The 27847-nt window shown below is 42.5% G+C and overlaps 1 protein-coding gene across 7 annotated transcripts in view; it reads right to left on the bottom strand.

The window, feature by feature from the left end:
* LOC148220398 (protein patched homolog 1-like) overlaps positions 1-27847 on the bottom strand; it is a 164962-nt gene that overhangs the window by 76840 nt on the left and 60275 nt on the right. For all 7 annotated transcript variants that reach the window (XM_088155733.1, XM_088155732.1, XM_088155730.1 and 4 more), the window contains 2 exons: positions 27661-27786; positions 9267-9385 (listed from right to left, as the gene is read on the bottom strand). In XM_088155733.1, the coding sequence (XP_088011859.1) occupies positions 9267-9385; positions 27661-27786 (245 nt within the window). The remainder of the gene's footprint in view (positions 1-9266; positions 9386-27660; positions 27787-27847) is intronic.

Here is a 27847-nt window from a genome sequence, read left to right as displayed (position 1 = left end):
ATGATCAGACAGGCTGGAATGAGGGTATGGGACCGGGAGCATCAGATTGGACCTAGAGGAGACCAGAAATGGCCATTAAATAATCCTAACTGGGATAATCAAAATTATGTCCATCGCCAGAATATGATGGACTTAAGATGGATACTCGTTAAAGGTATCCGAGAATCAGTTCCTAAAGGACAAAATATTAATAAAACCTTTAGTGAACAACAAAAAAAAGGATGAATCCCCGACTGACTGGTTGGAGAGGCTGAGGAAAGATCTCCAAATGTACTCCGGGATAGACCCTGATACACAAGTGGGTCAGGCACTCCTCAAAACCCAATTTGTTGCTCGATCATGGGGAGATATTAGAAAGAAATTAGAAAAGTTAGATGATTGGCAAGATCGGGGGTTACAAGAATTGCTAAGAGAAGCACAAAACGTTTATGTAAGGAGGGATGAAGAGAAGCAGAAAGCAAAAGCAAAAATCTTTATAGCTGCAGTTCGTGAAACACAGAAAGAAACCCAGCAGAAAGGGGGAGGGAAACCATGAAAACCCCCAACAAAACAAGGAAATGAAGCAGGAAATAATTCACCAAGGCGAACCTGCTTTTACTGTAACAAGAAAGGTCATATAAAGAAAAACTGTAAAGAACGGATACGGGATGAAAAAATGTTCCAGGAAGATGAATAGGGGTGTCAGGGGCTGTATGTATTAGGGACCATACCATCCAAACAGCCCTTGATAAATTTAAAGATTGGTCCCCAGGGGGAGGAGGTGGAATTTTTAGTAGATACAGGAGCCAAAAAAGCCACAATTAAACACCTACCAAAAGGGTGTAAACCTAGTAGAGAAACAGCACTCGTGGTTGGAGCAAAAGGTGAACCATTTCAGGTCCCTATTATTAAAAATGTGCAAATTGAGACCCAAACCAAAATTGAATTAAAAGATCTGGTGTTACTGCCAGAGGCAGAAAATAATTTATTGGGCAGGGATTTAATAATAGCATTGGATTTGAAAATTGAAGTATCCCAAGGTCAGCTTAAAATTTTTGCTTTAACTCAAAAGGACGAGGAGCAAATATGTCCTGAGGTGTGGTACACCCCTGGAGAAATAGGGAAGTTAAAAATGAAACCTATCAAAGTGAAAATCACTGATCCCGATTTGCCTATCCGAGTTCATCAATATCCAATATCTCTGGAAAGGAGACGGGGCCTTAAGCCTCTCATAGAAAACCTTTTGCAACAAGGGGCTTTGGAACCATGTATGTCCCCACATAATACTCCTATTCTGCCTGTCAAAAAGACAGACGGGAATTACAGATTGGTACAGGATTTGAGAGCTATAAATCAGCAAACTGTTACCAAATTTCCTGTAGTAGCAAACCCTTACACTCTCTTAAACCAGTTGTCCCCTGACTCCACTTGGTATAGTGTAATAGATCTAAAAGATGCCTTCTGGGCATGCCCGTTAGAGGAAAGTAGTAGAGATTACTTTGCCTTTGAACGGGAAGATCCTGATAAGGGCAGGAAACAACAACTGCGTTGGACAGTATTGCCTCAGGGCTTTACAGAATCCCCTAATCTCTTTGGACAAGCCCTAGAAGAATTAATGCAATATTTTGAGTCACCAGACGGGGTGAAATTGTTACAATATGTAGATGATCTATTGATAGCAGGAAAGGACTAGAAATCTACTAGAAATGGGACTATAAAACTTTTAAACTTTTTGGGACAACAGGGATTGAAGGTATCCAAAGCCAAATTACAGTTCACAGAACCAGAAGTAAAATATTTGGGACATTGGCTAAGTAAAGGGAAAAAGAAATTGGATCCTAATAGAATCTCTGGAATTTTAAGTCTGGGACCTCCAAAAACCAAAAAAGAAGTGAGGAAAAATTTGGGACTGCTGGGATACTGTCGTCAATGGATAGAAAAATTTAGTGAGAAAGTGAAATTTCTATATGAAAAACTTACCACTAATTGTTTAAAATGGACAGAGGAAAATAATAAAAGTTTTGAAAAGGTCAAACATGCTTTAATTCAAGCCCCTGTACTCAGTCTCCCAGACTTGGAGAGACCATTTCAGTTATTTGTAAATACCTCTGATCAAACAGCATATGGGGTACTCACCCAGGAATGGGCAGGCAGTCGAAAGCCAGTGGGATTTTATTCTAAACTGCTCGACCCTGTCAGTCGGGGTTGGCCCACATGCCTCCAGGCCCTAGTGGCCACAGCACTTTTAATTGAAGAAGCCTGAAAAATTACCTTTGGGGCACCCCTAGTGGTCCACACCCCTCATAACGTAAGGGGAATTCTGAATCAAAAAGCTGAGAAATGGTTAACCGATGCCCGAATATTAAAATATGAAGCTATTCTAATCACTTCCCCAGATTTGGAGCTAAAAGCAACAACGGCTCAAAGTCCTGCACAATTCCTATATGGGGAACCAGGAGAAAATTTAGAACATGATTGTGTGGATGTTATAGAATTACAAACAAAAATTAGACCTGACTTGGGAGAAGTTGAATTTAAGGATGGAGTAAAATTGTTTATAGATGGATCTTCTCGAGTGGTGGAAGGAAAACGAAAATCGGGATATGCCATAGTAGGAGGAGAAGAATTGAAATTAGTAGAATCCGGACCCTTAAACGCAGCATGGTCCGCTCAGGCTTGTGAACTATTTGCTCTTTATAGGGCATTGTCTTATTTAGAAGGTAAAAAAGGAACGATATATACGGATTCTAAGTATGCCTATGGCATAGTCCACACATTTGGTAAAATTTGGGAAGAAAGGGGGTTAATTAATACTCAAGGACGGGGGTTGATACATCAAGAATTAATTGTTAGAATACTAGAGGCTCTTAGGGGCCCCACTGAAATTGCTGTGGTCCACATAAGAGGGCACCAAAAAGGAACAAGCTACCATACAAGGGGGAATAATCTGGTTGACAAAGAAGCAAAAAAAGCAGCATTGGAGCAAAAACTGGTTTCTGTATTAAGTACTACAGTTAAAGATCTCAGCCCCAAAGCAGGAATTACAGAAGCTATTTACTCCTCAGGAAGAAGAAGCGATAAAAAAATTAAAGGCAGAACAGCATGAGAATAAATGGGTTTTACCAGATGGCAGGGAAATTTTACCTAAGACCCAGGCCAGACAAATTATTGAACAATTACACCAACAAACACGTTGGGGAACCAGAGCACTAGCAGACCAGTTTTTAAAATTTTTTGGATGCATCGGCATTTTTGATATTGCAAAGCAGAGTGTACAGGGTTGTATAACTTGTCAGAAAATTAATAAAAAAGGTATGCGACAAGGTCTGTCAGGAGGACGGAAAACTGCTTACAGACCCTTTGAAAGAATACAAGTAGATTTTACAGAATTACCAAAAATAGGAAGGTGGAAATACTTACTAGTGAGAGTAGACCAATTAACCCACTGGGTAGAGGCATACCCTGCAGCTAGAGCCACATCACAAGTGGTAGCCAAAATATTGTTGGAACACATAATCCCAAGGTATGGCCTAGTTCGAGCAATAGACTCAGACCAGGGGATGCACTTTACATCAAAGGTGCTTAAGTTACTGACCTCGGCGCTGGGCATCAGCAGGGATGATCATACACCTTGGCACCCTCAGAGTTCTGGGAGGGTTGAAAGGATGAATCAAACATTAAAACAACAGCTGTCAAAATTAATGATTGAGACTAAAATGCCATGGACAAAGTGCCTCCCACTAGCCCTGTCTAATATACGAACAATGCCAAATTCAAAAACAGGGATTTCACCATATGAAATGCTGTATGGTATGCCTTACCCTAAAGGAGTACGCCTTGATCCGACCTTAGTTCAGGACCCTTCTCTTCAGAATTACATAATAACAATCAGCAAAAACTTGGACGAATTAAGAGAGAAAGGGATTTTAGCTCAAACTGTCCCTCTAGGATTTGCCATACATAAAATTAAGCCAGGACAACATGTGTTAATTAAAGTATGGAAAGAAGAAAATCTAGCTCCAAAATGGGAAGGACCGTATTTAGTTCTGTTAACAACTGAAACAGCTGTGAGGACAGCTGAAAAGGGATGGACACATGTGAGTAGAGTCAAGGGTCCTGTAACCCCTCCTACTGCAGGTTGGACAGTGACATCTGAGCCTGGAGACCTCAAAGTGCGAATTCGGAAGACTTGATGTCAATATCGGATCAATTCGTCTCGAAGGTCTCCTAATCAGGACTGAAAGTCACCTGCCCCAAACCCGGGTGTAGCCTGTTCATCAAGAAAAGGTGTCCATATTGTACTGAGTTGTTGTGGTGTTATTCCTAGGGTGGGTATCCCCCATTCGCATTATGTGTCCAGTGTAGAAGAAATGAATGTAAGGAAACTATTAAAGTATTAATACCCTATCAGCACAAGGAGAAATAGAAATTGATGATCATAACTGGTGGGATGAATAAGGAAAAAAGAGAGCCAGAGCAGAGGTATTGACAAGAAAGTGTCAGAAGGGTTGTGTATACCGTGCTGTTACTGCTGTACCTCGTACTGGAATGTTAAAGCTAAAAACTGGAACAAAATTAAGAAACACTACCAAAAGAGAGAGACAGTGTGGGAGACCCCGGGACATATTCCCTGCTGCCGAGAAGATTAAACAAAACTCGGCTACTGGCAGCAACCCTGTAGGCCTTGAGGGAGGCAGAGGGATGAAAATGGTCATGGGAGTCATCCTATTGCTAATGATGATAAAAGGAAATAATGCTGATGCTTGTTCCAAGTGTCACCAGACAATTAGGTAAGGCAGACGCACGGTATCCACCCTTGCCTTCCATACACATATCAGTTCGGCCTGCTATAATAAACACAACTTAGAAACTTGCACTATTATGGAAAGAAGTTACTGGGTAGCCACCAATTTGGGAAAAGGAGGGTGGGCTCCATCAGCATACCAAAGTTGTCCAGTAGGAGAGACACACCTCTGCTTCACAAAAGAAGGTATGTGGGGATATTCAGATCAGGGAGGAGTACAAGATCACTACAAAGAAGAATTGATAAAAAATATAACTAAGGTGTTCAAAGGAACAAAGACAAACCATGGGGGAAATTTTAACTTGTTTGAAAAAATAAAACAACGACTCAGCGAACGGGACTTACCCACCTTGGGAAAAAATTTATTTGTAGAATTAATGAAAGAAATCACTACTGAACTGAACTGAACTCACTGTTGGATCTGTGGAGGAATGCAAATGACTGAACAATGGCCATGGAGGGGGGAGGGGTTGGGCCCAGAGCAGTTGTTACAGTGGAATCAAACGGAAATATCGAGGGGAGTCAATAGACCTGAAGGGTGGGTTCTAAGTCATGAGGTAATAGGAGAGGTATGTATAACACGTCAGGGAACTAACTTTACCCAATATGTGGGGCACACCCCCTGTAAGACTATCCTGATCACAAATGCAAGCAATCAGTATTGGTGGCCCAAAGCTCCAGAAGGATATTGGGGAAAGTTAAGTAAAGGTAATTGTATAAAGAACAATTTTACAGGACTATGCTGGTATAATAAAAATAGAGCCAACCCATATGAAGAAGTAAAAAGTCTAAGGACCTATTGGCAACAACCTGAATCAGTTAAACTAAGCTGGAAAGCCCCAGATGGAATATTTTGGATCTGTGGGAAAAAAGCTTATAATACCCTACCAAAAAGGTGGAGAGGGACATGCACTCTAGGGATTATCCAGCCTGCGTTTTTTACATTACCAAAGGAAAAGGGTAATAGAGTGTTAGGAGTTCCCTTGTATGAAACTTTGTATCGAAATAAAAGGAGCACAGACATAGGGGGAACACAAATGTGGAAGGATGATGAATGGCCCCCAGAACGAATTATTGAATATTATGGACCAGCTACCTGGGCTCAAGATGGGAGCTGGGGCTATCGCACTCCAATTTATATGCTAAATAGAATTATCAGGCTACAAGCCGTGGTAGAAATTACTTCAAACCGGACAGCCCGAGCAATGGAATTGATAGCTAAACAACTTACCCAAACTAGAGCAGCAGTATATCAAAACCGACTGGCTCTAGACTATCTGTTAGCTGAAGAAGGGGGAGTGTGTGGGAAGTTTAATAATTCTGAATGCTGCTTAGAAATTGATGATAATGGTGAAATAATTACTAAAATTGCAGAAGAAATAAAACGAATAGCCCATGTACCTGTACAAACCTGGAACTCTATGCTTAATGATAATTGGTGGAATAACCTGTTGGGGGGAGCTTGGTGGAAGAAATTAGGATTTATGTTAACATGTGCATTATTAGGACTACTGTTCATCCCTTGTCTTGTTCCATGCTTCATTCGACTAATCCAGTCGGTGGTTCAAGGAATGCAAGTTGCTACAATACCAATAGACCCTGAGAAGGCAACAAAATTAATGGCAGTACAAGAGGTAATGACAAAATTTGAAACCAGAACAGGGATAAAAAAAGAGAAGTGGGGAAATTGTGACAATTGATAAAAGATTCGTGTTAATCACAAAAGCATTGGGGTTTGCATAAACCAGAATACTAAGCTCTGAAGTGAAGCATGGACACTAGATAAAGGAAATTACATGATTAAATAATTCTGTTTAAAATCACCTTGTTATGTTATATTATGTTGTATTATGTTACATTACATTATGTTATATTATGTTATGTTTTTCAAATAAGTTGTATTGGCTACCAGCTTGCGAAATCGGACTTCCCAAAAAGCCCTTCCTGCCTTTGTCTCATCAATACTGCCTATCCCAAAAACCAGACTCCCAGAACTTCTCTGGTGGTTATCTACAAAGACCAGACCTCCAGAACTTCCCTGGTGGTCATCTACAAGGACCGGATGGCAATCTGTGACTGATTATCACCCAAAGGCTTTGTGAATTTGTGAACAACGAGAACCCACAGTATAAGAAGAGGCTGCAAACCGAGGTTCGGTGGAGCGTGGAGTGAGCGGTGACCCCTCGCGTTCCCCAGCGCGCTGCTTGCTCTTTCTATATCAAATAAAGCAATCTAAAATTTTGCTGAATATCGAGACTTTTGTCTCTCATTTATAACAAAGCCCCAGGAATCTCTTTTTATTCCACCTGAGTACAGGTAACAGGCCGGCCTGGCCCTCTGTGAAGCCGGGCTGGGCCGGGTGGACTCTGCCGCGGAGCCGGGCCCCTTCCCGGAGAGCCCGATGGTCCCCGTCCCAGCAGGGCTGGGCCCTGCTCTGATGCAGTGCTGGCCGAGCCGGGTCCCCTCCCCCCAGCACGGCCAGACCGGCCCACGGCTCGGCTGAAATGCTGCCGCTGCTGAGTTTTACTAGAAACCGCCGGGCAGTGGGAGGGGGAGCCATAACCACAGATGCTGCCGCCGTGCTCTAGCCTGGCTGCTAAGATCCTGACCTTTCCCCCAGCGCGGCCGCTGAAAAATTCTCCACTGTAAGCAGCTCTGGCCACCACCTGGCAGGGATCACATGACTATCAGCAGGCCTCAGGCGAGATATTAACTCTCACTGCACAGATGAGACTTGCAGAACTTCAATTCTCTCTCAAGTGAGAGAAAAGGACAGAGTGAAGACACGCAGAGAAAACACATGAAGACACCAAGGTCAGTAAAGAAGTCAGGTCCCAGATGGGAGGAAAAATGAGGAGATGCCTTAGGCTGAAATTCTCTTTTAAGCCATGGTGATGGACTATGATATATTCAATATCCCTATAAATCATGGAAAAGCATGGAGGAGTGTATGGAAGGGGCTTACAGCTGGTCTGTGAGCCAGAGAGAGTTAACTGATAAGGTTTACTTCTGAAAGGAATTTTACCAAGGCCATTGGTATGGATACCGGGAAGAGAAGAAGAAGATAAGCAAGAAGAAATCTCCAGCTGGGAAAAATATTTTTAGAAAAGTTTTGTGAAAAACAGTGGTGGAGATGGTTTTGCACCAATGAACGTTATGTTGATCTATTGTAACCAATGAATAAAGTGTAAACTTTGTAGAGTGTATAAAAGACAGCTAGCTGTTGTAATAAATGGATATTAGCCTTCTGAAATGTAATGCGTCCTTTTGTATGTTGTGTCCGCCCCAACAGTGACAGGAGTGGAGCATTCAAATTGTAGACATGAGCAAAGGCATCCATGCTGAAGAAGCAGATGTTGAAGTAGCTGTGGTTCCATTAGAAGTTTGAACAGTGATGAAGATCCTTTTCCCCCAGGGAAAGAAGAAGATCTCTGTTCCCAGAGATGAAGATGATCTCAGAGATATTTAAAGAGAACCTTTGCTTTTGAACTGCTCATCCTTAAAATAGTACTCCATAAGTTTGACATGGCCCATGAATGCAGCTGTAGGAAGGCTTAAGAGATGGGAGGGACTTCACAATTGCAGATTTCCAGGTGGCTGCTATTCATGGAAATTAAAAGCCACGAGAAAACTGTTTTCTTGTGGAGAAGTCTCCATAGTATGACGAGAGAGTATCCTCTCCCTAAGTGAACTGGAGAAAGACTATTCTAGAGGTGATAAACTGACTGAATTGTTTCTGTACGTTGTCAGTGGGAAAGAAAAGAGGGTGTGTGGGGGAGAAGTGTTCTGAAGGTTTTATTCTGATTCTTATTATTCTTTTAGTTCTGTTAATAAAGTTTTTCTTTATACCCTTTGGAGTTTGAGCCTGCTTTGCCTTCCTCTTAATCCTATATCTCAGCAGGAAATGAGTAAATAATTGTAGTGGGTGTACTGGTGATTTGGCCAGCACTAAACCCACCACATAAATTGGTGCATTGGCCGGGAAATCTCAAATTGGTGAACCAAAACCACTACATCCTATGAAGTAGTAGGGTAAAGAGAAGTAATTGTATAGTTTTTACATTTTTTTATGTATTTAAGTTTCAAGGCACAAAAAGCAAAATATTAGCACAGTGATTGAGTAAGGCTTCTGAGTAGCCCAAGTTATTAGTAGCCAAGAATTAAGTCTTCCAAAGTTTACCAGTACCGGCAATACCCCATAAAATTAAAAAAATACATCTGTTACTAAATCATGGCTCTTTTACATGCTTCCAGAAAGTTGTCCTCCAATGGCTAAAATGGATGTAGGTATGAATAAAGGAAAAAGTGTGTGTGTGAGTGTAGCAATGTAATTCAGCAATAAAAACCATGGCAATAACATACTGACCCTGCTGCTGTCCCAGTGCAATGAAGAATTCCCACTCCTGACAAGGGACAGTAGCACTGATTGGTAAACACAAAAAGGATGCACCTCATATACTGTAATTCTATCACACATTCCCACCTTGTAAAACAGCAGAATATATCCAGTCTCCTGTCTTCCCGACGATAAAGGTCCATGCTCAGGATAGCAGGAAAAATCAGCAAAACCATAGCAAAGTTGAATACCACCACAACTGCTGCCTAGACATCAATCACAAGAGAAGTAAAGTGATTAATAAGCTTCATTTAGGGCAATGGCTTTATAAAGCATAAAAATGCCTTTAAATTTTCACCCATCCACCCATTTTTCATGTTTACTCATCAGACACTTTCAAGCTTCTCCCTGAGGGAACTGGGAGGTATATTTTACATTCCAGTTTCATTATGGTAAGCCTACTGTAGTTCATTAATTTTATTTTAATAATAATTTTCCTAAGATTTTAATATCTCAGTATCTAGAGATGTGGTGGCACCAACATTTTTAAAGTGGAAAAAATAGTCATCAATAAATTACACTTTTATATGAGATTCTGCCCTATTTAGAGTCTCACAGTACAAAAAGATGGAAGCAAAAGCAAATCTGGAACTAGGACTGAAGTTCTCATATTTAAGGGATCTGAAGTAATTTAAGTACCACAATAACATTAAAGCATATTATTAAATCAGTAATGAAATAAAGTTTTAATTAAATTTTAATGAAACTGCTCTATTTAGTAAAACACTATGCATTTGATGTACTTAAAGTCTAGCAAAAAAAAAAAATAAAAATTTGTGATTATCTGTTGAACTGTCCTGCTTGTATTTAACTTGATTTAATGAGCCGGTCCACCAAAATGAGTCTTATATTGGAACAAGAATAGTCAATTTGTAAAGTAATCATTATTTAAAGAAAAACAACCTCTCCTTCAAACCATAACCTTTTCCTACACAGAGATTCCCAGAGACTCTCTATAAACACATGTGGTGCAGCATCTATCATTATTCTTAATGGTATTTATTTGCAATAAAACATAGCTGATCACTAGCCTTACAAGGGGAAAACTTGGGCACAGATGGGTTTGGAAGACAGTAGTAGAACAGTAGATAAGAACAAATCATTGAGGGTTGTTTTCCTCCTCCCCAAAAATGGAAGAAAATAGTAAAGCCATCAAGAGAAAGAAAAGAAACCCTTATACATTACTTATTATATAATCAGTAGGCATCTCTATATTAGCCCAGTTTCAGGATGAAGAAATCATATAAATTATCAAGTGCCTCCACCTGCAAACTTCTGAAGTAAACAATGCTTGGGTTCAAACACTCAAAAAAAGGACTAAAATTTGATTACACAAATGAAGTGCCTGACCTGATGTAAATGAGCCCTCCTTTTTCCAACACAGAAAAATGGTTGATTTGGTGTTGAAAATCAGCCCTTAAAATTGGCAACTCAAAATACAACATATCCCAAGTTCATATTTTAAAAATGTTCAACTTATGTGACCCTAAATAATGCAATTTTGCATTTTTCTATCTCTTATTTGTGAAAATCTGTGGTGGGTTGACCCTGGCTGGATGCCAGGCACCCACCCCACCAAAGCTGCTCTATCGCTCCCCTCCTCAACTGGACAGGGGAGAGAAAATATAACAAAAGGCTCCTGGGTTGAGATGAGGACAGAGAGAAATGATTCACCGATTACCACAATGGGCAAAACAGACTTGACTTGGGGAAATTAATTTATCACTGATCAAATCAGAGTATGATAATGAGAAATAAAACCAAATCTTTAAACACCTTCCCCCCCATCCCTCCCTTCTTCTTGGGCTTAACTTTATTCCCAAATTCTCTACCTCTTCTGGCCTCAGCGGCACAAGGGGACAGGGAATGGGGGTTGTGGTCAGCTCATCACACCTTGTCTCTGCCACTCCTTCCTCCTCAGGGGGAAGATTCCTCACACTCTTCCCCTGCTCCAGCATGAGGTCCCTTTCCATGTGAGACAGTTCACCACAAACTTCTCCAACGTCTTTCCCACGGGCTACAGTTCTTCACATAGAGCTCCAACATGAGTCCCTTCCAAAGGGTCACAAGTCCTGCCAGCAAATCTGCTCCAGTGTGGGCTCCTCTCCATGGGTCCACAGGTCTTGCCAGGAGCCTGCTCCAGTGTGGACTTCCCACAGGGTCACAGCCTCCTTCAGGCATCTACCTTCTCCAGTGTGGAGTCCTCCATAGGCTGCAGGTAGATCTCTGCTCCACTGTTAACCTTCATGGACTGCAGGGGCACAGCTGCCCCACCATGGCCTTCACCACAGGCTGCAGGGGAATCTCAGTGCTGGCACCTGGAGCACTTCCTCCTCCTCCTCCACTGACCTTGGTGTCTGCAGAACTGTTTTTCTTGCATATAGTCTCACTCGTCTATTCTCTGGCTAGAGTTGCTTCTGTGCAATAACCTTTCCCCTTTTTAAATACGTTATCACAGAGATGTTGCCACCATCGATTGGCCCAGCCTTGGGCAGTGGCAGTTCTGTCCTGGAGCCAGGTGTCATTTGGCTCAATTGGACATGGGAAGCCTCCAGCAGCTTCTCAAAGAAGCCAGCCATGTAGCATCCCTGCTACCAAAACCTTGCCATGCAAACCCAATGCAAAATCATAGTAACCTACTGAAAGATTTTTAGGGATTTGAAGCTGTAAAGTAAAATCAGACTAGTTTTTGCTTTTACTTTTCAGAGAATGACACAATCAGTTATGTATGAAAATATTTTATAGTTATTTCAATCATAAATATATATATAGCAAACAAAAGTGGTTTTTGCTAATGTTTCACTTTTGTTATCTGCAGCCTGTTTAAAGTAAGATTTTGGTCCTGCTGATTGGCTGAAGACATAACTACTAAAATTGTAGAATTACAGAACTGTTAAGTTTGTAAAAGACCTTTAGGATGATCAAGTCCAATCATCAACCTAGCACCATCACCATGTTCACCATTAAAACGTCCTCAAATAGTTTATCTATTGTTTAAAGCCCAAGTAGCATTTAATCATTACTTTAATCTTTGAGAGAAAAGATCCCATGACCATTTCATGATTTATGAATACTGACACAGAAAGGTATGTAAGGTCATAGACAAGACTTTAAAATTAAGTGATTTCCTTCTGATCCTCTCTAGAATAGACTGAATCTCTCAGAAAACAAACAGTTGCTGTTTAGTAAAATGTGGAATGCGTAAATTTTTTTTTAACAAAGGATGCCCTTTGATCTTTGTATACTTTTGTCTTAGTTTAAGACAATTATATGTTGGAGTCAGTAAGTCAGGAGTTTCTCTGAATCCTTCAGGGAAAGATCAGAATGCAGGGATTGAGTTGAAACCTTTAGATAGATTGAAGTATATTAGGCCTCTCACTTATAAGGCAGAGGTAAAGATTTAGGTTGTAACATGAGAGAGAGAAAATAAGTAAGTAAATGGAATAAGTTTTAAGTGCTTTTAGTGAGCAAAAGGTCTTAGATGCCTGAGAAGTAGTACATGTTCTAGTGAAGGTTGAAAAACATGCTAGTGTTTCCTTAGAGGCTCCAAGAACCTAGCTTCAGACATAATAGAGTTAGAGTTAAGAATATTGCTTACATTTGTCAGTTAGAACAAGATAGGCCATGAACGTAGTCTATACGTAGTCTGGCGTGCTAAGAAACCAGAATTCTAATAGGTTAAAGAGTAGTGGTCCGAGTTTGTGTCTTAGCTAGTTAGAAAATTTCTATAAAAGAACATGCATCAGGGAGAGCTGGGGCTCTATGCCATGGCTTTATGCCATGTGCATTTTGCCATTGCATTTTGCCACTGCAGCTTTGCCATTGCTTTAGCCATTGCTTTGCCTTGCTTTGTATTTGCTTTTGAGATTGATGTGCTTCTGCAATAAATAACTTTACAGCAACTACTAGCCGCTTTGCTTTATAAACAATAAAATAGGCCCGACAGTGTGGGTGCACAGGAGGCACCCGGAGGCTCCCTGAAACCTCACATTTGGTGCCCCGTGTTTGGTGCCGTGCTTTCGCTTTGTTTTTCAAGGCTTTTTAGCTACTGTCGGGCCTCCCTGGAACCCTCATTTGAGTGTGGCAAGAAGAAGGTTGGACACCCCACCGGTTGCTGAGAGGAGCAAGCACCCATAAGAGGTGGACGAAGGGGGCTGGGTCTGGACCTTCTCATCGCCTGTCTTATATTGAGGTGAGCTTTGGGGTGAAGAGTAGTGTGAGTGAGAGTTAGAGCTTGGAAAATAATACGCCAGAAGTGCAGGAATATCTTTTATATTGAGATGAGTTAAGCTTTGAGGAAATCTGTAGAGATGGGAAAAATATATATGAAGAGCAGAAATATATTTTTGATTACTTAAAATCTTTATTGAGGAAAAATTATTTTAATGTTTCAGATGATGAGTTAAGAGGCCTTTTAATATATGTTCAGAAGAATTTTCCAAATATAGATCCCGGTTCTGCTTTAAGCTCTTTTCTATGGGATCAGATAGGACTTAAGCTTTTAGATGATACTATTCGTGAAGATGAAGAAGCCCCTTTGTTATTACCCTCCTGGAGGTTGGTTGCAGAATCTTTAAGTGAGCCATTTACTAATTCTGAAAAGCCAGAGACTTCTTCGCTGGCTTCTCGATTGATGTCGCAATTTATTGCAAATTACAGATGTCGCGGTTTTTTTCAAGCACGAACCACGGGGACCCCACCACCGTCGTCCCCTGTAGGCAGGGAGAACGGCTCCGGGGACCGGCCGGCAGCACCGTCATTGATGCTGCTCGAGCCTTGTTTTGCGAGTACAGGGGCCCCGTCACCAGCCCCCGCGCTCTGCAGCCACAGCGCCGGTCCCCGCTCCTCGTCGGGTCTCCGGCCCACCCTCAGGGACAGTCCCGCCTGTCCCCACTCCGCGCCGCAGCCTCGCCGCAGCTTCTGTGTCTGCTCGAGAAATTCCTACCCCCCATCCCCTGCATGAGACCGCGTTGGGAAAGAGGAGGGGGAACTGGGGGGAGGGAGGTCAGGACGATGCAGTTGAGGGCAGGAGGGAACAAACTGAGCAGCAGGCTGTTGAAAATATGAGAGGAGATGATTGTCCTGTTTTGGGGAAATCTGAGATAGCAACATCAAAGCTGGCGGATTCAAATGGGGAGAGAAGTTTCTTTCTTTTAAAGTCAAAATATTCTCTGTCAAAAACACCACAGTATTTTTCAGTAGACTGGGCAATTAAAGAAAAACTTTTAACAATTCTTAAGCAATTACAGGGCGGCCGCGTGAATCCGGACGATCCGGAGCAGATACGGGCGCAGCAGCGTGATGTCTCCAGCCCGGGCCGCGCCGGGGGAGAGGGGAGCGCCGCTCTCCCTCTCAGCCGCCTCGTCCCGCCCGCCCGGCCCGTGTCCTCCTCCGTGCCCATTGCCGAGGGACAGCGGCAGCCCCCGATCGCAGCGGGTCGGTCGCGCCCGGCCCCCGCCGCTCCGCCTCACTCCCAGCGGCTCCATCGCCCCCCGCGCCGCCCCCCCCCCCCGCGGCATCCATGCACGAATCCAGTACTGCAGAGAGAAGGGGGAGAGAGGAGGCGGGGGGACGGCAAGAACTGCTTCTAACCACATTGCTGGGGGCAAACGGAGCGAGGGGACATGAGCATGACATCAGATTCAGCTCCATTCTCACAGTTTTTGTATGTTAAGTTAAAGGTGTTTGTCTTTTGCATTGTTGTAAAAAAGATGCATTTTATGTTTTCCTTTGTTTTCATTTTTATTCTCTCTCTCGTTACAACCTAAATCTTTACCTCTGCCTTATAAGTGAGAGGCCTAATATACTTCAATCTATCTGTGACAATTGATAAAAGATTCGTGTTAATCACAAAAGCATTGGGGTTTGTATAAACCAGAATACTAAGCTCTAAAGTGAAGCATGGACACTAGATAAAGGAAATTATATGATTAAATAATTCTGTTTAAAATCACCTTGTTATGTTATATTATGTTGTATTATGTTACATTATAATATGTTATGTTATGTTTTTCAAATAAGTTGTATCGGCTACCAGCTTGCAAAATCGGACTTCCCAAAAAGCCCTTCCTGCCTTTGTCTCATCAATACTGCCTATCCCAAAAACCAGACTTCCAGAACTTCCCTGGTGGTCATATACAAGGACCGGATGGCAATCTGTGACTGATTATCACCCAAAGGCTTTGTGAATTTGTGAACAACGAGAACCCACAGTATAAGAAGAGGCTGCAAACCAAGGTTCCATGGAGCGTGGAGTGGGCGGTGACCCCTCGCATTCCCCAGCGCGCTGCTTGTTCTTTCTATATCAAATAAAGCAATCTAAATTTTGCTGAATATCGAGACTTTTGTCTCTCATTTATAACATATCTAAAGGTTTCAACTCAATCCCTGCATTCTGATCTCTCCCTGAAGGATTCAGACAAACTCCTGACTTACTGACTCCAACATCTATACAGGATGGAGACTCTAAAATGAGTTACCTCCCTTATTAGCTTTAACAAGTCCCCTTTCATCAATAAAGAGACGAATGTGAGAAGATATAACTGAAAAAACAACAGTTTACTAAAAAGGAAAACAGCAACAACCAATATAACAGCAATAACCACTAGATACAAAGGTGCCATGGTCTCCCTGGGAACAAAGAAAACAAGATGGTGGATAAGTCCCTCCTCCCAAGATGGCAGCCACCATAGCAGACAGCATGGACCAGAGGACAAAGACAAGATCATGGAGAAACCTCTGGTTCCACCTTCCCCTGGAACAAAAAAAAAATTGGGAAGGCAGGGTATTATGAAGCAATTCTGGTGGCAGATGGGGGGATGCTGGTGTTGCCTGGGGCAGCTCCAGACTTGTGTGTCAGTTTTCCTCCTTCTCTGCAACAGCAGTGTGTGTTTGTGTGAGGTCACTGCTGTAACTTTGCTGCCTCTTCCTGCCACCTGCTGGACTCGGTGTTGGCACCACTGTCTCAGGTCACTGCCATTGTGGGGCAAAAGGGAGGGTAAATGGTCTGTCACTGAAGAACAACAGCTCCAACCCCACCAGTACTGGCTGCAGTTCCAGAGTTGTCGTTTCAACGCCATGCCTTGTCCTGCAGAAGCATACTAGAAGACTGAGAAATGGGACTCACAGGTCATGCAGTGCCATTATCTGCTGATCCCTTCACTCAAGCAAGCCAGAAAAAATGGATCCCCTTCCAGTTGTGGTCACAACTTTTTCCCTGCTGAAACCATGCCCATGGCTGTGGCACTAAGAGTATTTGAATAGACAGGGCTGTAAACTCTACACCCTTGTCTTTGTACCCAAGACAACTTTCAAGCCTAACCAACCAGAAGGGAGATTTAATCCATGAAACGGAGAGCAGCAAACAAGCTCTAAGTGATGTCCAGGTGTTAGGGAAAAAAAATCACTTGGTAGAATTGCCTTGTTAAGGTTTAGGGCTAGACATGCTTCAGTGAACTCAGACCTTGGGGGAAGTTAACAAAGCTTTGACTGTATAGAAATGGTACCTCCAGAAGAACACTCTGGGGACCCCCACCACCGAGAAGACCAGAAGAAGGGCTGATGGGACACCACAGGAACCCATGTGATGGTGACTATCTTTCTACTTAATCTGTCTCTCTCTCCTTGTCTTGCTCTCTCTCTCTCTCCTTCTCCCCTCCCTCACTTTGTCTCTCTACTTCACATTTACTGTTGAATAAAATACATACTATTGACTTTGGCATGTGGTCTCATTTGTACCTTAATATGGGCAGAGGCATCTGTAAGGGTCGGTCCGAAGTTTCCCTTGTTTTTGCCTCACGACCGTTATAAGAAGACCACGAGGACCCCCACCCAGGTTGACTGGACAATGGTTTTCTGGCCTGCCCAAGGTGGATGCTTGCCAAGGGACTGTTTGCAGGTGCTCGCTGTGCTTCATGGTACACTGCTCTCGAGCAGGCACTAGTTGGAGCGGCAGGTTCTGTATACCTGTTTCTTGGAGCAACCCTCACAATAGTCCATAAATCTCCCCACCTCTTGGCCAGACCACGAGGGCATCCGTCTCGTCTGTTGGTAGCTATTCCCCATTCCCCTCTTTCTCTCTCTTTACTTTGTTTCCTTTAACTCTCCCTCTATCACAAAACTGAGTTGTTGGCACTCAATAAAAGTGCATTTCTGCTTTGAGCAAACTGACTTGTCCCCTGTTGTTGTCTTTTGCACCTTTGAGATCAAAAACGAACCATCACGAATCTCGTCTGTATTAACAGTGGATCGTGACAGCATCTTTTAATAATCACACCCTAACATTATTCCAGTGGATCTTAACATTAAATTGAGGTGAGAAATGGGATCACCAAAGGAAGAGAAAGACTGAGCAAGCAGGCTAATTAACATGAGTAGTGAGAGAACCATTAACCAATTGAAGATAGGATACTAATTATTAAATCTATGTAACTTGTAGCCAATGGACAATAATCCCTTTGTTTGCTAAAATGTATAAATGGAAAAAAGTCTTGATAGTTGGGGTTCTTGATTCATGGAATACCACTGAGCACCCAGGCTTGTGCAACTCTGAAGTAAATAATCAATGTAATTATTGGCTTGTTGCACACCAGGTAATGAATGCAATTTTTGTGGACAACACTGTTGCAAGCAAGTTGTTTGATTCACCTAGTTCATACAACTGCTCTTATTGCTGCCAAACCAGTCAAAACTGAATCACCAATAAATCATGAGTAATTGTGTCTAACCAAGAGCATTCATAAAGGATCAGCTATGAATTGCTGAGATTTGGAAAAAACAGTTGAGACCTGGTCTAAGAATTCTTATACCTCTCAGCATGCCTGAAAAACTAACTTCTCTACTTCTGTTCACTTCTATAAACACTTCCTGCCTTATCAGTTCTTTGTAGACCCTAGTGACCCTGAATCTCAAATGCTGCTAAACCCAAAAATTAATACTTAAATGTGTGGCAGAGATGTCATTAGTTATGTTTACATTTGATTTCTGAAAGAGAATCAAAAGTATCCCAGCAACACATAGTAAATCTACCTGTTAACATGGCAACTCTTTAGAGCAACTAGATTTTCCATTGTGCCATACTGGTGTGAATGTACTGATACTGCAACTCAAATATTTCTAAACAAGCCTCTCTATCCTGACTTGTATTTTGATGGATTCCTATAGCTTAACACCATACTTCCTATATATATTATACTTTCTCTCACTTGCCCTCCACCCGATATCTCAAGGACATACCATTTCACAGTTTTCACAATTAAATACAGAAAATATTGTTTGTATATCAATTAAAATGTGTTGTCTCATCAAAAAACACCTCATGAACTGATGAGCAGTGTGCTTTCCAGTTTCTGCTATAAATCCCCAAATTTAGGGAACTTGGAAGCAAGTGAGACAAGAGGAGGAGAAGTGGTTTGAGATTCATATTAGCAAGGGAGGAAGGAAGAACTGTTGAGAAGTGATTGAATCTCTGACCTGATGCATCAGTCACCACCTTCCCTCCCCAATACTATTTAGAAGTCTGGTGGCTGGGAATGGGGACATATGAAAAAAGTGTGATCTTGGCAATACCTGCAATCTGTAATGGTGACATTGATCAGAAAAGCACCAACAAAAGTCTGTAGTATTAGATCTCCCAATGTACAAGCAATCTAGAAACAGCTGAGTTGAGAGCAAATAGAGGATTTTTTTTAACAGGCAGGGCATCTGCTTTCACCCTTTCAGAGGGGAATAGTCAAACGAGAAAGAAAAGGACTTCAGACTTTTTAGTTGAAAAATCAATAAAGGTAAGATTAGTACCAGAGCAGGGAAAAAAATGGAGCTTATTCAAAGGTGTTAACTGAAGGAGTTTAATGAAATGGGGACATCAGAGGGAAGTAAAAAATAATCCAACATGGGGCTGGGTACCTCAAGATTTAGATGACAATAAATTACTTCAAAATATTTCACATTCTCAAACTGGTCTTTTCCATTATATAAAAGATTTAACTGCCATACACCCTGTAAAAAGAGAGAGTTAGGTTTTGGCAAGTGAGAACTAAATACTGCTAACTCTTTAGGACTAAAGATATAGTTTAGGATGTCACAGTGTCCTGGTTACAGAAGTAGGGTGCCAGTTAAGCACTGTGGGTGTAACCAAACTGTATTTTACTCCCCTCTAGGTCATTTCTGATGAACTGTTAGTGATGGATCGTTTGCAGTAGCTGCCCAGTGCACACTCGACACCTCCGGCTACAAGCTGGGTGTTAAACGAGATAAGGGAAAAGAGGCAAACTCTGCAAGGCAGGGTAGTGTTTCTTTTTCTTCACAAATGACTCGGCTGTGATAACTCCCTCTGGGGAAGCACCATCACAGTCACACCCAACCTGAGGGGTCATCTCTGCTAATGGGCCAGAACAGACTCAATGGTACTATCAGAATAGGCAGCTGCAACCACCATCAAAAACTCCCAAAAATATCCCATGACTCACTGTATTACATCATCCATTGTGAAACTCCCCACCCCGGGGGAGGTACTGAGCATTCCCACCAAAACCTGAGCATATATAATCTTTGGCTTTGGGAATTTCGGCCATTACCACTCTATGGATCCAGAGGAGGACCAGAACTTCAACAAGACTTACCACTGGTTCCAACAAGATTACAACCATTACTTTAACAGGACTGTGACCACCACTTGATAGGACTGCAACCATCACTCTAACCAATAGGGTGGCAGGTTGTACTCAGACTTTCTGGGTTAAAACCAGTTTTCTCTGTATCATTGTATTTGTTGTAAGCTCTAGTAAATTGTAACTCAGACATGTAATCTCTCTTGGGATAGTTGAGTGGAGTTCACTTCTCCTGTTGGTTGACTTTTAAAACAGCACACACAGATATCTGCTCAAATATGCAGCAGACCAATGTCTTTATTCTCCTTTACTTTCTGTTATTCACTACCAAAGTGCCTATTTAAAAGAAAATGGTAAAAAAGTTACTAATGTTGGTCATGTTGTTGCAATCATGAACACTTTACCATTTAATAGCTTGATGTAGGCATGCTTAAATTGCTGAAAACAGCAATAATTACCTCAAGTATTAAGAAAAAATGAAGTTCTTACTTCCTTTAGGTAAGTCAGGGGCTCAAAAAGAATTAAAAATGCTTGGGGAACCAGGTTATAACAGAGAAAAGATGACTACTGGAAAAAGTTTGCTCTGCACCAAGGTCAGCTCATGCTATAAATTCCTTATGTGTTAAAAATGTGTCAGAAGATAATTTCCCAGAGCTTTCTTCAAAGAGCCCTTGCTTTCAAAATAAGCTCTCTTCAGCATCCTTAATATTTCATCTTCCTAAAGGTATACTATCATAAAAATATATGAGAAGACAAAAGAGAAAGGGAGAAAAAGCAATACATAGAATCATGGAAACATTAAGGTCAGAAAAGACCTCCGAGATCATTGAGGCCAACCTTTGACTGAACACCACCATGCCAACTAAACCAGAGTACTGCGTGCCATGTCCAGTCATTTCCTGAACACTTCCAGGGATGGTGACTACACAACCTCCATAGGCAGTCCATTCAAATGCTTAACCACCACTTCAGTGAAAAAATTCTTTCTCATGTCCAACCTGAATCTCCCCTGGCACAGCTTGAGTCTATGTCCTCTCATCCTGTCACTGATTGCCTAGGAAAATAGGCTGATCACCATCTTGTTAAAACCTCCTGTCAGGGAGTTGTAGAGAGCAAAAAGATCTCCTCTGAGCCTCCTTTTCTCCATGCTAAACAACCCCAGCTCCCTCAGCTGCTTCTCATATAAATTACTCTCTAGACCCTTCACCAACTTCCTTACCTTTCTCTGGAGTTGTTCCAGCACCTCAATGTCTTTCTTGCAGTGAGGGGCCCAGAACTGGACACAGCACTCCAGGCATGGTCTCAGCAGTGATGAGTACAGGGGAAAAGTCACTTCCCTAATTCTGCTGGCCACACTATTGCTGATACAGGCCAGGATGCCACTGGCTTTCTTGCCCATCTGGGCACAGGCTGGCTCATGTTCAGTCAGCTGTCATCCAGCATCTCCAGGTCCTCTTACGCTGGGCAGCTTTCCAGCCACCCTTCCCCCAGCCTGTAGTGCTGCAGGGGCTTGTGACCCAAGGGCAGGACTCAGCACTTTGCTTTATTGAACCTCATACCATTGGCCTTGGCCCATGGATCCAGCCTGTCCAGATCCCTCTGCAGAGCCTCCCTACTCTCCAGCAGATCAACACTCCTGTCCAACTTAGTGTTGTCTGTAAACTTATTGAGGGTACACTTGAGTCCCTCATCTAGATCACCAATAAAGATATTAAACAGGATACCTGGATGTTCCTTTCAACCATTTTTATAGATGGGTATCACATTTGCTAACTTCAGTCACCTGGGACCACACCAATGAGCCCAGACTGCTGGTAAATAACTGAAAGTGGTTTGGTGAGCTCTTCTGCCAGTACCCTTGGGTGGATCCATCTGGTACCATAGACTTCTGAGTGTCTAAGTGGCACAACAGGTCACTACTTCATCTTGGATTGTAGGGGGTCTGTTCTGCTCCCCATCCCTGTATGCCAACTCAGGTGGCTGGCTGCCCTGAGGATAACACATCTTACTGTTGAGGACTGAGGCAAGGAAGGCATTAAGTACCTCAGCCTTTCCCTCATTCTTGGTTACAATGTTCCCCACTGCATCCAATAAAGAATGGACATTTTTCTTGGCCATCTTTTTCCTGTTAATGTATTTTTTAAACCACTTTTTATTGTCTTCCACAACAGTGGCCAGATGGAGTTCTAGCAGAGTTTTCTCCTTTCAAATTTTGTCTCTACATAGAAACATATCATAATCACTTTTCTCCTAAGATCTTTTAACTTTTGGTTACTTTTGTGATATACACAGGAACTGAATTAACACTCGATGGATTATTCCTTCATTTTTTAATAATGATTGGTCTATAGTAGGCTGAATTTTCACTTTTCTTTTAATGAGAACCTGCTAACAGAAACCAATGGAACTTTTAACTGCCCCCATAATTGCTTGTATTATCAGTTTTGTTATTTTGGTGATTTGTTTGTTTTCATCAAGAGCAACTTGTTGGGAGACTATATCGTCAGATTATATAAGACAAACATTTTATGTATCGTTAGTTTGATTTTTTGCTGAGTTTGTCTTTTTACTGAAAAAAAAAGAATAATGTGGGGAAAGTTTTACATTTATCTTATGGATGCTTACTTTTGTTTCAACAAGTTGAGAATTAGAAAATTCAACCAAACTGAGAGTTGGTAAAAAACTTCATGCATATTTCGAATCATGCAAATATGTATTAACCTCCCTAGTTTTGCCTCAGTATGTTTTAAATTTATTATTATTTGGCTAAATTTTTCAGAAATATTGTGAGTGAACTACAGGATCTTAACAAAACAAGAGAAAATATTACATTAATACTACATGGAAAATGGTTGAGATCCCCTTCCTAAATCAGAGGGAGGGGCAGCAATGGACTACAATGGGACATGAATTAAATACAGAAAAGCCTCTTACCAGCTCTCAAGGTCTATAACCATTTTTGGAAATACTTGTATTCTCACTTGAACATGTCTCATATACTATATGGTTTCCTACCATGTATCCTAAGAAAGTATTTTAACTTTACCTCACTTCTTTTATCTATTCTAATCAATATGATAACTATAGTACATTCTGCATCACATTTCTAAGTTGTGGGTGCAATTCACTGGAGTAGCAATTATAAAGGAATGTGATGAGGGCAGTTTGACCACTGAAAAAAAAAAAAAGGAGGAAAAAGCAACCTGGAACAATACAACTAAGAAGTGGGATCATAACATTATTTATATTATAAGGACTTGGAAGCATCCCTTAGTCCCTCAAAGAATAATTCATAGGCATCATGGTCCAGTCTAGGAAGTCTATAGTACACTCCCACAATGACATCCACATTATTTGTTGTACTAGTTTGAAAGCATACGAGTGGGAGATTCCAAGTCAGAACTACAATTTAAGAGGAAAATTACAATAAAAACAATACTACAGAAACACTGTCTTAAACTGACAGAGTCAGAATATGACCTGACACCCTGTAGGTCAGGGTGGTGGCAGCAGTCCAATTAAATGGTGGCTACAGTCCTGTTGGGGTGATGGATGTGGTTCTGTAGAAGCTGTGATTCTGTAGAAAGGTCTGGTCTTTCTCTGGAAGTGCAGTGGTGGTTATGGAGCTCTTGTCCTCTGGGAATTTAGTGGTGTTCCAAGCCTCCGATTATATACAGGTAGAAATGTTTGATTCCTCCCCCTAGGCAGAGCATCTCAGGAAAAGATGATGGAATTCTATGAGTCATGCTGGGAGACCTTGATGGCCCATTAGCAGAGATAGTCCCCCCCAGGGTGTTATCAGGGCTAACTCATGGAGAAGATAAACACAGCCCCTCTATCTTGACAGTTTATGGAGATGGCAATAGAATAAATAGTTTTGGTTACATCTTACATTGTAACCTAAGACATTTGTCTGCCCCTTGATTCTTACTCAGAGATTCTCAACTGTACCATGCCAACTGTGAGCTCCATACATTCTAATCCTTCTATCACGTACAGTGCCACCCTCTGCCTCTTCTGCCCTGCCTATCCCTCCTGAAGAGCCTGGAACTATCTAGCAGGGCACTCCAGTCGCAGGACTCATCCCACCAGGTTTTACTTATGACAATGATGTCATATCTCTGGGACTGTGTCAAAGCTTTGAGCTACTCTTGTTTGTTTCTCCTGCTGGGTGCATTGGTATAGCAACATTTCAAGTGTGGTTCCTTGTAGCCGACACTTTGTGGAGCAGATCGAGGGATCCCACTAGCACCCAGTTCTTCAAGTTTTGGCATGCCATCCCATTGCTGGTCACCGGCAAGCCTGGTTTTGTCCCTTTCCCCCTTCAAATGTAGTTGAAAGCTCTATCAACAAGCCCTGCTAGCTCCTGTTCTAGGACCCTTTTTCCCCTCTGAGAAAGGTGCATCCTGTCAGGTGTCAGTAGACCATCCCATGGTCAAAAACCCCCAAATTTTTCTGATGACACCAGCCCCAGATCCATGTGTTGACCTGATGGGTCTGACTGTTCCTTTCAATATTCTTCCTTGCTACTAGAAGGCTCTAAGAAAACACTACCTGTGCTCCTGATCCTTCAAACAACTGTCCCAGGGCCCTGAAATCTCTTTTGATTGCCCTCGGACTTTTCTTTGTTATCTTGTCACTTGAAGAACCAATACCAGTTAATAATCAGAGGGCCATACTAGACTGGAGAGTTTTCCAGTAATGTCCCTTATCCAAGCCCCTGGGAGACAGCAGGCTTCTGTGTGAATTGGGTCCAGTCTGCATATTGGGCCCTCCGTTCTCCTTAGAAGGTAATCTATTACAATTATCCTTCTCATAACAGAGGAGGTCATGATGCACATACAGTTGGGATTGCCTTAGGAGGCCCCTCTATCACAGAAGGACTTTTGCCTATCTCATCAGTTATCTGGCCTTCTAGTTCCTGAGCCTCATATCTGTTGTAGAAGGTGCCAGTCCTACTTTTCAAATTCTGAGGAGAAGGAACCTTCCTCCTGGTACGTGCAGTGACCTGCTTCTAGTCTTCATCTTTAAGACCCTTGACTAACAGTCCCTTGACCTTACAGGGTTCTGAGTCCCCCTGCTTCTCCACTACAATGGAGGTTTAAGACTCCTGAGAGTCTTGAGACTGTAGCATCTCTGAAAATAACCAATCTCTCGATTGTTCACTCGAATACTATGTAACCTATTCATGTCCTACTGTAGCTCCTTCACCTGGCAACACAGGTCCTCAACCACAGCACACCTTCTGCAAAAGATCTGCTTGTCTGCCTCAGCCTTACAGAGAGGCATCAGGCACTCCTGGCAACGTATGACCTGGAGAGCTGCATTTACCATCAGCAGGTCTGTCTGGCTGGAGGCCTCTGACATGGCTGAGTCAGTGACTCCAGCAGCTACAGGGGATTGAGCTTTATAGCATGTTAACACTGTAACTGAGGAAGCTTATGCTAGTATACTAATAAGGCTGGGAATAAAAGGATGTCTTCATGATCTTCTCCACTACCCACTAAGTCTATCTGCCTCTATTGGCTCCTTCCAGATGGTTAGAGAGGAGCTCTGCCTGCTCACCCTGCCTGGCAAACTTCCTTGCTGCACTCCTTTAGAGATGTTTAAATTGACCTCGCTGTTCCCAGCAATGCCCCCTCCATGCCTGACCTCATGACATCCTTGTACTCTTCCTGAGTTGCCTGTCCCTTCTTCTAAAGGTCATAAACTCTCTTTTTTAGCCTGACCTTCAGCAAAAGCTCCCTGTTCAGCCAGACCACTCTTCTTCCCTGCTGGTTCATGATTTGGCACATAGGGAGGGACTGCTTCTATGCCTTTAAGATTTCCTTTTTAAAGTATGTCCAGCCTTCCTTAACCCTTTAGTTTTTTAAGAACTGTTTCCCAAGGGACTCTCTGAACCAGTGTCTTGAACAGGACAAAGTCTGCCCTCCATAAGTCCTAAGTAGTGGTTTTGCTGACCCCCTTCCTTACTTCACCAAGAATCAAAAAGTATAATTTCCTGGTAGCTATGCCCAAGTGTTGGAGGTTAGGATTTTTCCTTTTTTTCTTTCCTTCATGGAATTTTGTCCCATCTCTTGCTAAGAGACAATAACTATCAATACTTAAGAGAACAAAAGATGTGGGTGAGAGGAGGAGGAGGGGGAAGGATGCAGCTGGCCACTCTCCTATATGAGGGGGTTTTCTCTTGGGAAGGGCAGTTACCATGAGATATTGAGCATGGGGGAAGGGGCCGGATGCAGCTTCTAGCTCTCTCTCTCAGCATGAGAGGAGGGACAGCAGGTCTGCAGTCGATGCCCAGAGGATTCGCTGCCACTATGGAGCGTTTGTCCTCCCATTGTTTTTCCTACCGTGGATGAGCCTTTCCTTGTTAGAGCAATTGTTGAACTGGGACCTTATTAACATCCAATCTGACTGGAAAGGACCCTCAACATCTTCTCGGGTGTCTCAGGGGAAAACCCGGGACCTTGACCCCGTCCCCCTTCCCAGGGGGCGCATTTCATTTCCCCAGCTGCATGCAGCAGCTGCTATGGAGAAGCTCAGCTGCAGCTGCCCAGCCCCGCTGCTTTCTGCCGCTGCCTCGGACTTTCTCACTACACTCTAACCCAATGCCCCATATCCACCTGACTCCCGCGGCTCCTGCTAAGACTGTGGAGTTTTCTGTTACATTTTGTTTGCCCCCCCCAGGGGGTGTGCCTGCCTCTGCCATCCCAGCTACCGCTCCGAGGTTCCTGCTGCAGCCCATTTTTCGCCATCCAACCTGCCTGCCATTATCACGTGAAGGAGATGTGTCGGCGTAGCAGAGATGCAACTGAACTCGCGCCGCAGCGCCCCCTGCAGCCGTAGGGGAATCATTGGACCTGCCCTGCCCAGTGCCAACAGCGCCCCTGCTGGCTGTGACCATAACTACACCAAAGGGGAAGGTGCCTGACAGCCGAGAGAAGGCTGTTACTGGGTTTCTGGTTTTGTTTGTTGTTGCTGCCATTGTTGTTTGTTTGCCTTGTTATACATATACATACTAGTAAAGAACTGTTATTCCTTTTCCCCTATCTTTGCCTGAAAGCCCCATAATTTCAGAGTTATAATAACTGGGAGGGAAGGAGGTCACATTTTCTATTCCAAGGGAGGTTCGTGTCTTCCTTGGCAGAGACCTGTCTTTCAAACCAAGACACCAAGACAGCCTCTGACCACCACATCTCTCACCAGCCCTTCTCTGTATATAAACAGCAGGTCCAGTGAGGTACCTCCCCTGGTAGGCTTACTTACCAGGTGTGTCAGGAAATACATGCTTCAGCACAGAAAAATCACATTTTCTCTCAGAACAGAACAGAAAATTCTTGGTGAATTTTTCTCCAACATTTTGCTAAAATTACATTGGGAAAAGTCAGTACAAACTGCGGCAGTAATTATTAATGTGGCAAATGCATTTTTGCTGCTGTCATTGAACTTAGGTTATGGTTTGTAATAGGAGCAAATTGGACAAACCTCAATGAAAGGAATAAATTTCTACTTAGGAATGCGATGGTGTAAACTAGAGTACAGAATACTGGTCTAGACTGCCTTAAGAATTCAAATCTTGCCAGAGACTTGTTTCTGCTTAGTTGCATACTTCTTGGTTTTTGCACTCAACTTAGTTGGGATGGGTCACGATATTCTTTCACCTATGAACAGGATGTGAAAGACTCAAGGCACGGGAAATGGAAGGAGTAGAATCAAGAGGAGAAAACAGTTGGTTATCACCAAAAACTATAGTAAACAGTGATCTCATATTGATTGAGTGAACTGCAGAAGTACTGAACATGGTCTTTAACATTATAATTCATTTTCACAATGACACTATCTACAAGAGCTAACAAAACAACATTAAAACTTACTTGGAGTGAAAATGCTCGTAAAGCAGGAATAGGGATTAAGGCAGCCATAAAGAAAGCAGTAACATTGCTGATAGATGTAAGGGCTACACTTGCTCCTGTTCGCTTCAAGCATTCACCTGTTCTGTCCTGCAAAACAAAGTCAAATGAATAAGGTAATGTCCTGCAAATGAAGAGATCATCTTACAGA

The sequence above is a fragment of the Sturnus vulgaris genome, chromosome W (assembly GCF_052056855.1).
Source record: "Sturnus vulgaris isolate bStuVul1 chromosome W, bStuVul1.hap1, whole genome shotgun sequence".
Taxonomy (NCBI): Eukaryota; Metazoa; Chordata; class Aves; order Passeriformes; family Sturnidae; genus Sturnus; species Sturnus vulgaris.
The sequence above is the reverse complement of the archived record's forward strand: the minus strand, read 5'-3'. Positions and strand labels throughout refer to the sequence as shown.